Source organism: Abramis brama, assembly GCF_963993115.1.
Source record: "Abramis brama genome assembly, chromosome: 22".
NCBI classification, from domain to species: domain Eukaryota; kingdom Metazoa; phylum Chordata; class Actinopteri; order Cypriniformes; family Leuciscidae; genus Abramis; species Abramis brama.
The window spans coordinates 17,568,158-17,581,015 of record NC_139984.1 but is presented as its reverse complement, the minus strand read 5'-3'; the positions used below and the strand labels follow the sequence as shown (position 1 = coordinate 17,581,015).

The window sequence follows — 12,858 nt, the reverse complement described above, 5'->3', positions numbered from 1 at the left end:
AGCACTGATATAAATATCCTGGCCAACACAGATAAGCTGAAGACTATATAAAAAACATCTCAAGATGATATTTCTGTTGAACAACTATAGCTTGAGGATATATACAGGTTCAGACGTTTATCTCTGGAAATCCATCACAGTACTCACCACAGCGAAGTCTGAGCTCCCAGCATCCTCCCTCCTTAGCAATGGAGTCTGTAAGAAGCAGCATTTCATACTGCAAACTACTGACCTGAATGAGAGATGACAACTGTAAGAACTAGAGTCAAGTACTAAAGACCTGCCACATGCATCAAAAACAGTAGTTCAAAATAGCTAGATGTGATCTTTAAAATGTACTATGTAATAAATACCAGATCAGGGTTGGCCCAGTGTCCTTTAAGGGCAGCTGACACCTTGGCAATAATTAGGTCATTCATCTGTTGCGTGGCCTCTGGGTGATCTCTGCAAAATACATTGACATAAAAGTAGTGAGCAACTTGTAAACACCATTAGCTATTCTCTTCAGAGACTTATGTGTATATACCTGGTAAGCAAACAGACGAGCTGACGGACCTCCTCCCTCATGGCTCCGGTGCCGCGGCGCAGGTTGTACTCAAACAGCTCTCGGATGAGGCCCTGCAGTACCAGGATCTGCCTGATGGCAGTGTTGGTCGCCAGTGCGCGCAGCAGAGTGATGCAGTGGCCCGTAACTGCGGACGCACAGCCGTAGCACTTGGTGGAGGATGTGTGCCCACAGCCCAGCACAGACAGGGCTCGGTACTGGCTGGCTGTGAAGGTGGGTTGGGTGGAGGTGCGGGATGATTTGGTAGCTGCTTCCCGCTGCTGCAGGTCATACTCCAGCAGCTCCTTGCGCGACGCAAGCACTTTCTGAATAAGTAATAAAAAGAGACTCTTCAACATCCATTTTATAATAAATTTAACAATAATACTTATTCAAATATTAATATTTAACTTTAATATGCTATTAAACAAGTATAATTATAATAAATTATCATCAACACTAGCTACATAAATTATTATATAATTAATAATTCAATTTAATTATTACCACTATTTAAGGGGTGGTATAATGCCCTTTTCACAAGATATAAAATAAATCTCTGATGTCCCCAGAGAGTGTGTGTGAAGTTTTAGCTCAAAATACCCCACAGGTATTTTTATATAGCATGTTAAAGTTGTCACTTTTTGAGGGTTAGCAAAAACGCACCGTTTTGTGTCTGGCCCTTTAAATGCAAATATGCTGCTGCTCCCGACACAGAGGGTGGGGTTTCAAGAGCTCATGTGTTATCAGCTCCGATTACTTCACGCAGACACACACTAAAATTACAGAAACTGTTCTGCCTTTTATGTTTAAACGGAGTCAGACAAAGTTGGAGAGACTCAAGAAGTGACAACACGTAGAATGCAACAGGACGTCTCTGAATGGTTAGTTGATGAATTTATGTTGCTGATGTGGAGTTAACTATCTTCAATTATCATATTCTGTCATGCTAATCTATAAATCGCTCATATAGGAACTGTTGTGAGATGCACACAATCAACTGTTGTGATTTTCTAATGCATGTGAAAAGACGGATGCTACAGTTTGAGCTGACTCACAAATGTACTCGACAACAACTCTTCCTCTTCCCAACATGGACTGTGTGTTCCCGGGGGTGGGGTTTATGTAAATTTTAGGGTTGGTGATGTCACTAACCCTGGAGGAATGTCGTGTAGTCCCTACCAGCCGTTTGTTGTAGTCCTTAAAAAACAAATTCTTTAAAAACAAATATCTCCCTTTGCTTTGAACTTTGAGCGTTGTAACTTTGCAGATGTTCTTTATGCTCAAAAAGCAACATTACACACTAACTAGAGTTAGAAAAGTGAAATCATACTCAACCACCCCTTTAAGATAATAATATTAGTTAGTTAAAAGTAAAAATTAGTTAAAAGTATTTTATTATGATGTTATAATTAAATATTTATTATTTAACTTTAACCCTCTGAGGTCGGCAAACGCGCCGGCGCGTTTTGCTGGATTTTCTCCACATTGTAGCACTATAAACTTAAATTACTCCGTCATTTATGGTCATACAGAAAAAAGAAATATAAAAAAAGAATCTGTGATATTTCTGTGATATGTGTCCACTTACAATTAAATCAAAACATTGTGCTTTTGTAAAATAAAGAAAATAAACAGGGTGTGCGTTCTGCCTCTCCGTCGCGGTGAACTTTTTTTTCTTGAGCACATCTATAAACTGAAACAAAACTCAGCGAATACTTGTCACACATTTATGAGCCATATACCTTTATAAACATTTAAGTGTGTACTTTTAAATGATCGAATTCAAACTGAAAACAAATATTCTCTGTTTAAGTAATTTGTATAAAACCAACAAGATGTCCAGCTTCTCAAACGCTTCCTAATTATTTTTAATTTGACCACGCCCACGAGCGCAAAAGAGATTCACATGCAAATCTCCACATGGAACGCAAACGCGCTCCTTACCTCAACAACAAAACACCAAAACACTTCACAAGTCTCTGCTTTTCGTCGAGTTTGAAAGGCGCACCGTGAGCTTACATTGGATTTACCTCAGAAGAAGAAGAACGCGATTTGAAGACAAGAAAGATGTAAGGTAAGAAATTCTTACATATTAGTTTGTTATTGTTGCATAAATTTCACATTGCAGTTGAACTGTTGCTCTGTTGAACTGTTGTGTTTGTGGATATCTGCTCAAACGTAGATATGTATATGGTAACCATAATGTTTTATATTTGAGCGCGATCACGTTTGAATGTATCATATTTTGGATCGTGATCGCGTTTGAATGTATCATATTTTGGATCGCGATCGCGTTTGAAAAGCAAAACGCACCAAACGGCTTCATGTTTTTACTATTATCTCATTTCATATCATCATAACGAATGGAAACATTTGAAGTAACATGATAATCAATATATTTTTCTCTAGCTTAGTTGTTACTGAAATCTTTTGGAAGATTTATACTGCTATAGGTTATTGTTATTATTATTTTATCCAGCACTGCACATAGCCTATGCCTACAAGGCACAACAAACCTGGTGTTCATTATATTATATATTGTTGGAAACATTTGTGTGTGTGTGTGTGTGTGTGTGTGTGTGTGTGTGTGTGTGTGTGTGTGTGTGTGTGTGTGTGTGTGTGTGTGTGTGTGTGTGTATTCTGTGAATTTTAAAAAGCAATTTTAACCAGAAAAATCTAAAATTTATTCCCAAAATCGTGCAGGCCTTTCTCTTGATATCAGTATGTTCACTTTTTTTTTTTTCAGGGCCCAGATGCCACTGAGTCCTGCTGACTTCAACATTCACATGAGTCTCTGTACATGAACATGGTAAAGTGAAAATCAAACACCTTGGAAATGAAAGGTATGTACAATGTTTTTAGGAATGGCACAAAGGTCTCTGTCTTTGGATCATTGTTTTCAATAAGTGCTTTTTTGTCATTTGTTGTGTATCTTTGGATTATGTTGTGTTGTAAATAAATCCAAACAATTTAAAAGCCATTCTTTTTTAAATCTCCTCATTCTTTGTGCAAGGTTGCTCAGAATGACAGGGCCTGATAGCTCCTAATAGGGCCGTTAGGGGAGGGTCTTTGTCTTTCTCAGGTGTGAAAACAATACATATTAATGACCTCCCGCATAAAGCTTTCTCACACAAAACACGTCAAATCAATATATTGTCTTATCTGAATGAGCAGTCAGGGTGATTTTCACATAGTTTTGGAGCAAATATTCTAGGCTACGTCATACAATTTTCAAAAGTCTTGTGAAGAAATAATCAGTATGGGTTTCATGGCCTTATTTCAGTGAGAATTTTTTTTTTGTATTTTCACAAACCACGCATAAATGTCATCATCTCAAAACTACAAACTTTTACATACATGCTGCTGATATATTATTGTAGCAGAGTTTGTGCTGAATACAGTGTAATTAGACTTTAGCCATGAAAATGTCACAAGTAACAGAAATAACCACAAATGTCAGAGCATGTCAGAACACCTCCAGGGCCCAGAAAACAGCTCAGACCCCAGAGGGTTAATAGAATATTAGTTGCTACTGAAAATTGCTATGGTATGAACATTGGTATTAGTATCTTGTATTAGTATTAGTAGCTATGGTATGAACATTGGTATTAGTAAAATTTCTCTGGTATTGTTCTTGACTGCCATTCTGAGGTATGGTTCCCGAAGCCAACTATGCTCGCAAGTTCCATCGTTACCAACTTAATTCAACAAAACTTGCGACCACTGTTGGCTAACGATGCTTATGGGAAACCCACCCCTGGTATAGTAACAGCTCTATTGATCGCTAACCTGGATGATTTTGGAGAGCTCATCGAATGAAGTCTTGCAGTCTCCGCTGTATTCCTGTGCCAGCTGCTGAATGTACCGGTTAACACAGGCAGTGGACGTGCCCAGACCAGCACCTGCTCCTGTATCATCCTGAGAAAAATCATGAAAACATGAATGACACATTCAAAAGAGAAAAGTCATTGATCTGTCTGAAACTGATCAATGCTGACAGACTGACCTGTGGTTTCTCAGGTGCAGCCTCGTTAACTTTGGACAGCAGACTTTCCAGCTGCGGCCGGTGGCCCATGAGCTGGTGGTAAACCCGGTCAGCCTTGTCGAGTAGAGTGTTGATGTTGGTCACGGCCTGGACACAATAAATCGGTAACAAATGTTTTAGGAAGAGGATCATTTAGACTATTCTTAACTTAACCCGATCTGTTTTTATGTCTCATTTTCTGTTGGTGTTTTACACATTTCTGTTTTACATTACACAATCTATATAAATGGATATTTATATATTGGATATTTATGCCTGCCATACCTTTTTCCTATCTTCTTCATTTTCTATAGGATCCACAGCACAGCAGGGTTTTGCATACAGCATGAAGTCAAAGCGTGCATATTTACAGAAACCACAGGCATTGCACAGGAACGGGTCCTTTTCGTCGTAATTAATGGACCTGGAAAATTCAAAACAGACAATTACAACCTCAATTTCAGGGCAATTCTGTTCATTTTTAAAGCACATCTCAACATCCAGACCCTTCGTACCTGCACTTGTGACACTGATACACATTCTCTCCACAGTTGCCACAAACCCCTGGGTTGGCAGGGACAGAGGCGCTGCAGCGAGGACACTGCAGGGTCTCTGTAGACGCCTGGTAGTTCTCATAAAAATCAGAGAACTCGATCATGAGGTTGGAAGCTACGATGGGGAGAGGGAGGTCGATCTTCACTTCAGTTTGGCCTGGAGTCAACTGCACCTTCTTAGCTTTGTGCCAGCGAGCAGGTCTGTGTACATACATTTCAAATTATTGAATGTTTCATCAACCATCTACAAATACTGTCAGCAAAAATAGTCATTTTTTTACTTAAGAGTCTGATTAGCATGCTCACTTGTTCTTCAGTTCAACGATGGCCTGTACGGTCCTGTTGTTGTAGTAGAGGTTGATCGTGCGAACCATCTTGGTTCTCTTAAGATCGCCAATCTTCACTGTGACTTTGCTGATAGTGTGGCTGCCAATCAGCTTCACCACTTGCTGAGTGGTAGTGTAACGGGTGTCCACTTTGATAGATGAGAGTTTGATGTTCTAATAGCACAGGGAATAAAGTAGGCCAACATTCAGACCCATAGCACCTAAAACAAGCATTTAAATGTGACATGTCATGAACGTCACTCACAGAGAAGGGCACTTCAGGATTGTTGCACACCAAGCAGGGATCACTCTCCAGGTAAAATCCATCAAATTCCACCAGTCCAGACAGGGTACTGAGAAGATAAGTGTTGAGATGAAAAATTCTGAGATGTTCTCACATCCGTGACCCAAAATATCTTCCAATGAGAGCATGCTGGGAACACTTACTTGTATATGTTTGAATTAGGATGATTGGTCAGGATGTGGTTTTGTGCTCTCAAAATTTCTACAGCTTTTTGAGAGTATTCCTTCAGCTGGAAAACACAGAAGCAAAACATTAGGTGCAATGCAACACAGTCACACCAACATTTTAAACCTACTATAAATTACACTACTGTTCAAAAAGTATAATCAAATTCTACCCAGTCATCTTAATGAACAATCTCATATTTGAGTATGACTACCTTCTTTTCTGTCTGAGGTGTTTTGAGGGAGAAATATCCGAGCAGGTCCACAAACTGAGCAGCTTTACGTCCATAAGCAGGTAGTTCTGGCCAAATAGCCCACATCAGGTCGAGCAGCAACTCCTGCTGGGATTTGTTTGAGTTCCTGAAAGATAAATGTTCAGTTTAACATGACGGTTTAAGCTCAAAGCACTGGACACAAGGGAGTGCATTAAGAGAAGATTCTTGCTTCTAAGTACCTGTAGATATGCAGCGCGAGGCAGTGAGCTTGCCAGCGCACAGATGAAGAGTTGGACTCGAGCAGGAAGCAACGCAGGAACTGAATGAGAGTCTCCTTATCTGCAAATTTGTTGAGCTGACTAACAAGAGCCGTACACAACTGATCTTCCTGACTGCCAGCTCCATCTCCTGCAGGAAACACAACAGGAACATTGAGAAAAGTGTCATGAATAATTTTTCGGATTTTTAATCCTAAATGAAAGTGGTTCAATGATCAAAAATTATGAAAGATCATTGAAAAAACATCAAACCTTCTTTGTCCTTTTCCTTGTCCTCTTTCTTGCTCTTCTTGCTGGAGGATTTGCTCTGAGAGGGCTGAGATGTCCCTGAACCTCCACCTGAAGATCCTGTCGAGGCTGCCAGGACTTTACTGCCACATAAGGCGCAAGAGAGCAGCTGCAGCAGGACCGGAGAAACACCCTCATCTACTAGAAAACTCACTTGCAGCAGGAAGTACAACACCGCTACACAAAGACAGAGAGAATTCGATTAGTACCATATGTGACTTTACTGTTTGAGCTACAGGAAGGCTTAGCTGTTCTAGTTCTCTTAATTGTAGAGTCATGGATTCAATTCCCAGGGAAAGCAAGAACTGACCAAATTTGCACCCTGAATGCAATGCAAGACTCTTTGGATAAAGGAACATTGTACACTTACAGTCATCCTTCATGCAGAACTTCTGCCAGTTGATTGTTCTCTGAGTGGCTATTTCAGCACATGCTTTAAGGTGTTCCATCTGTGTAAAAGGAAAAAAAAGTTCACACAAATCCAAACTAAAAGAAGAATAAAAATCATAGGGCGTCACACATGCCTGTTACTCACCAGACTAATGAGAGTGTCATACTGTAGAGCGGAGCCAGATGTCGCTGTGACGATTCCTCCCCTCAGGAAGATGCCCTGCTCCTCCAGAAGCTTCTTGATGCCACGCACGTGAGAGTCAAGCGTGTGGAGGTCTCGGAGTTGGCGGTACTTCTCTTTGGATCCGCAGATGAACAGCAGAAGCTTCCTCACCTGTCGCCTCACGAACGGTGTCTGCTGGATCATCAGATACTGGAAAACAAATCGAAAGGGGGGACATTTAATATTCAACAATATTATTGATCTGCCTGCATTGACACCATAATATAAGAACTGAACTGGGCTGGACGATGATACCACTGTTTTCTCCAGAGCGGCTATATACATATATAAATGAACTAAATTAATAACTTTTTTTCCAACAAAAATGAACTGATTCTTAAACTGGACTATAACGCTACTTTCTTCTAGATCTGCTGTACAGCAGAAACAAACTTTGTTGCATTATTTTCCTGTTATCACTGTAAAGCTGTTTTGAAACAATCAGTATTGTAAAAAGCGCTATATAAATAAAAAATAAAGGTGAAAGAGGTTGATCATTGCTGAATTATTCATTGATAACTCTTCAGCACAGGCCAAAAGCGAATTACGTGCATTACCTCTGACAGGAAATAGAACCAGGAGTGATCAAAGATAGGCGGTGGGATGCGCGGGTTGGCATCTGCGATTTTCTTGATCTGGTAAGGCAGTCGGAGGACCATCTCGGTGAGGAGCTGAGAGTATGCTTCAAACACATCAGCAGCGTGGCCCTGAGAAACACCCACAATTTAGGATCCGGATATTTCCTTATACAATACATTTAACGTTTGGGTAAGAGCAAGCTTTTTAAGAACTGTACCTTGACATATTGGCGCAGGAAGAAGGGGCTCATGTCTGGGGGTGAAGACGAAGTGTGGGGTTTAAGGAGCTGACTGGTGGCCGTTGGCTCTTCCTCACCCTGTTGAGTCTTCCAGAACTCCAGCAGGGATTTGAGCACATGCAGGCAGTAGTCTATCGCTCCCATGCTGAGCAGAGCGGTAGCAGTTGCGTTGGAGATGAGAGAAGACGACTGGCGAGAAAACAGATGAAACTAAATTATTTAAAGGTTTTTTTACACTCACTGCTCTGCAAAGTAAACCTTGTAGCATGTAAACAATAATATTAGAAATGAACTAGATTTAAACTTCCCAAAACAAAATTTATTGTTACATTTGAGGTAAGCTTTTAGGCTTTTTTGCATAAATTAAATTATGAGAGCCACGTTGCTCTTATAATGACACTTTTCTATTGGCTGAATCAATACTCTGGAACATTACTGGAAAAATAATAAATGCATAACAGATAACACATAATGGGCCGTTCGGACATGTGCTGCTTTGTGTAAACTATAGCTGGTTAAATAGATGCAAGGTAGGAAGACCAATCAGAACTAAGTATACAAACAGATGTAATCAATTTAATAGTGTGGCTGCCAATCAAATTAATGTTCAACAATTATGTCACCAGCTACATTTTAAATACTTAACATTTTATTAAATGTAAATAATAGAAGATTTAAAACTTTATAACATTTCTTAAAAGTATACTTTAATATTAAATTTCCTAAACATGTATAAGGAAATAAATAATTTAAAATTAAAATGTATTTCTTATTTAAAGAATTAAATATAATTTTAATCTTAAAAAACGTATTTTGTAAATTTACAAAATCCAAACAGAGACCTAAGAGTGAAATAATTTATAAAACGTTTGTGCTCAACCGTTCACAAGTAAAAATAGTTTCTTTTAAAGAAATTAACACTTATTTAGTAAGGATACATTAAATTGATCAAAAGTGACAGTAAAGAGTTTTACAAATGTAACAAAATTCTATTCTAAATTCTGTTAATTATAATTAAAGTAAAATTCTTTTGAACTTTCTATTCATCAAAAAAATCATGAAAAATATGAAGCACAACTGTAATCAGAAATGTTTCTTGAGCGTCAAATCAGCATATTAGAATAATTTCTGAAGGATCATGTGACACTGAAGACTGGAGTAATGATGCAGAAAAATCAGCTTTGCCATCGCAGGAATAAATTACATTTTAAAATATATTAAAATTGAAAACAATATTATACATTTACAATATTTTATAATATTTAAATTCTTCTGGATTCCGTTCCCCCCCCCGGTTTAAATTTTCCTGGATGGTTAAATTAAATTTTATTAATCAAAAAGCATGTGTAATTCATTTAAATCATGAAACGTGTTCAATTTAACAGCAATTTATTAACAGTTTAACACTTTTTTTTCTACCAAATTCCATTTTATTTTTACCCAGTTCTTTTTAATTTTGTCTATATTCCATTTTAATGGTTTAATCAAAAACTTATCTAATTAATTGAATTCATAAAAACAACTTAATTTATTAATTTGTATACAATAATAGGGCCCAATAAAAAGTTTTTGTTTTTTGTTTGTGTATTTAATTTATTTATTTTTCTGGTAATCAAATGAAGGCATAAAACATTAATTTATCTTTATTAAAATTTAAATGAAACAAGCTCTTGGCAAACAAGTGCTACACAACAGAGGTTTACTGTTAAAATTATAACATGGAAGAAAATTTGTTTTAATAATATTTGTATTATTATTATTAGTAGTAGTAGTAGTAGTATTACATTAAGATGAACATTATACTGTACAAGAGAAATATATTTCTATCGCAGTTTCAAGTTAAACCAAACTTTTATTTTGACGGGTTGCCGTCTAGACCTCCTTCTGTGATGTGATGATAGTTTCTCTCAAATGAAATGTTGTCAAAGTGAGAATATTAAACCGCAAAGGTCTATTTAAATATGAATCCTAGTGTAAACTAGTGTTTTTCCTGGATGCCTCGCCACAGCCAACACTTGATTTGAGCACATCATACATGCTGCATGCTTATTGTTTCACTGACGTTGACAAGATTATCCTCTCAGGTATCTAAATGTGGTACCGAATGACAAGACATTTTTTTGATACTCGATGGTATCGAGGCAATTCGGTTGGTGCCTAAAAAGTATCAAACTCAATACCCAGCCCTATTTAATTCTCAGACTTAGTGGTTCAAAATAAATATTTTAACCTTCAGAACAAAGCTTTGTGAGCACGATATTACCATAGCGAAGCTGACAATTACCTCAGAGGAGGATTTTGAGCCAGACTTGGTGCGGGACATGAAGACACTGAGGAGCCTCATGATGACCAGGTGCACCTCGTTTATGGAGCAGCGCTCATTCTTCTTTGAAACATCCTGGAAACCAAAAATGACAATCTATATTCTGTATATTTATATCTATATATTCCATCTATCTATGTCTCCTTTATATATGTATATTGATATCTATAATATAACCTATGGCCTGGTTTAACAGACAAGGCTTAGATTAAGCCAGGATTAGACTTTAGTTCAATTAGGACATTTAAGTAGCTTTTATAAATGTGCCTTAGAAAAAAAAAAAAACATACTGGTGTCCATCCTGAGACAAAACAATGGCAATGACAATGGCATAAGATATGTCAGTGCAAGTTGCTTTCAGTTAAAACAGCTCAAACATGCATTTTAGTCTGTGACAGGGCTTAAGCTTTGTCTGTGAAACTGGGGGTATACATTCCAAACTAGAACAATGCATTTACGTGAAGTTCTTGCAATCAGTCTCACCTTCTTGTGCATGCCGAGCTCTGCGATGAGCTGGGCCAGAAGGTCGTCCAGTGCTCCCTTGTCTTTCTCGTCCTCTCCATCTAGATCTGTGGTCAGCATGAGGATGACCTGCATGTAGGGAATGGCCTGAACTCCACCAACAGCGTGGAGCTGGGACAGGTGCTGCAGGAGACGCTCCAAGAGCATCAAACGCACCATGTGCAACCTGGTTAGAGGAGCGAGACAGGCAAATAGACAATTATTATACAGAAACGTATTTTATTCTAGTTTATAAAAGATAAGTGCTCCATGTAGACAGACCTGTTGCTTGTGTGGATGTCACCCTCTGTCTCTCCTTCTCCTTCTGATCCATCTCCTTCATGCTGGGCCGTAGTGGTGCTGATGGCTCCAGTGCTGGAGCTCACGCTGCCTGGTCCAGCAGGGTGTCCTTCAACAGTTGTGTCCCCGTAAGCACTGCTGCGGCCAGACACTGAAACACACAAATTGTCCTGAGTGGATGAAACTCCCCAAAACAAGCAACTTTAAAATCATTTTGGTTTAAAAACATCAAACAAACAGTAACAATCAAGTCTTACCATTGTGTTCACCGGCAACTGAGTCGACGGCACTGCCTCCGCTCTCAGAGCCCACGCTGCCCCCGTGCTCGGCAGGAGAGGTGCGCAGCGTGGAGCCGTCTGTGGCCGCTGTGCTCCCCTCATCATCCGAGGCTGGGGCTGAAAGCATAACCAGAGCTGTTACAGGAAAAAAACAGCAGGCTTTGCTAAGGGGGGGTTTCTAAAGGTGCACACGAATATATACATAGAAAAACAGCCATATGTTTGAAAATTATTGGAAATTGGAAGAAACAATGACATGAAGGGATGACAGAAGGAATGGTGGGTGAGCAATGAGCATGCAATAAGTATTACAGAAAGAGATTTGTGGAGAGATGGGTGCAGTTACCTGATGCAGTGGTGTCTGAAAGGGTCCCTGCGTCCAAAGATGAGGAGCTGGGGGCCTGACCGGACAGACCCAGACTCTGTAGACCAAGAGCACTGCTGCTGCTGCCTGCAGACACAGCATACATTCAACATTAGACACCTGATGGTCATATAACTACCTAAAAAAAAAAAAAACTGCATGCTGGTTTCTCTCTGAAGGTGGAAAAGTGGAAACAGTGACCTTGCTGGTCTTGTTGCAGACTGAGAGCTATAGCCAGCTCCACCATGGTCTCGTCATCAGCATCTGGGGGGATGTCCAGCATGGGTGGGAAGCCCTCCGCCCCTGCCAGCAGAGCTTCCAGAGACGAGGGGTTCCCATTGCTCACATTCTCTGCCGTCTCCAGCACCATAGACTCCGACTGCAGATCAAACAGAGAAAGAAGAGGATTATATAACAACCGCCTTCTTTAAATACAGAAGTTTGGACAACGACTTAAAGCAACTACCTCCATCGCAAATGTTTACCAGTGGCAGGTTTTTTTGGGGGCTGGCTGTTTAAGGCATGAACTGGACTTTTGATTTTCTTAGTTTACATGAAGTAAATTGAGCTGCTGAGTTTATGTTTGTGAATCATTATCCATTATGTGTATCCACTTGGGAAAAGTTGCTTGGAGATAAGCTTTAACGCACCTTGACTCACGATGATTATTTGTTCATTACCTGTTATATTAATATATAGATAGTTATATGACTTGCATGATTTAAAGAATCATATTACTGCCCAAAATTAAATTTGAAACTTAGTCAAAATTTGATTATATTATTTAATATGATTAAATTATATTAATATTTCACAATATTATGGTTTTATTTTATTTTTAAATCAAATAAATGCAGTTTATGAGAATTCTTTCATAAACAAAAAATCTTACGGACCTTAAATGTTTGAACAGTAGTGAATATATGCATTAATTACAAATCAATCCAAAATAATCAAATCGG

At 38.9% G+C, this 12,858-nt stretch overlaps 1 protein-coding gene across 1 annotated transcript in view; it reads right to left on the bottom strand.

Annotated features, from left to right (window-relative positions):
- ubr4 (ubiquitin protein ligase E3 component n-recognin 4) overlaps positions 1-12,858 on the bottom strand; it is a 55,167-nt gene that overhangs the window by 9,446 nt on the left and 32,863 nt on the right. Inside the window, 23 exon segments of the mRNA XM_084099010.1 lie at positions 148-232; positions 354-444; positions 527-870; positions 4,337-4,465; positions 4,554-4,679; positions 4,857-4,995; positions 5,087-5,326; positions 5,432-5,625; positions 5,717-5,804; positions 5,899-5,984; positions 6,135-6,279; positions 6,374-6,542; positions 6,665-6,877; positions 7,071-7,149; positions 7,236-7,463; positions 7,871-8,020; positions 8,110-8,319; positions 10,415-10,528; positions 10,937-11,141; positions 11,237-11,405; positions 11,512-11,649; positions 11,879-11,983; positions 12,098-12,275. Of these exon segments, the coding sequence (XP_083955136.1) occupies positions 148-232; positions 354-444; positions 527-870; positions 4,337-4,465; positions 4,554-4,679; positions 4,857-4,995; positions 5,087-5,326; positions 5,432-5,625; positions 5,717-5,804; positions 5,899-5,984; positions 6,135-6,279; positions 6,374-6,542; positions 6,665-6,877; positions 7,071-7,149; positions 7,236-7,463; positions 7,871-8,020; positions 8,110-8,319; positions 10,415-10,528; positions 10,937-11,141; positions 11,237-11,405; positions 11,512-11,649; positions 11,879-11,983; positions 12,098-12,275 (3,625 nt within the window).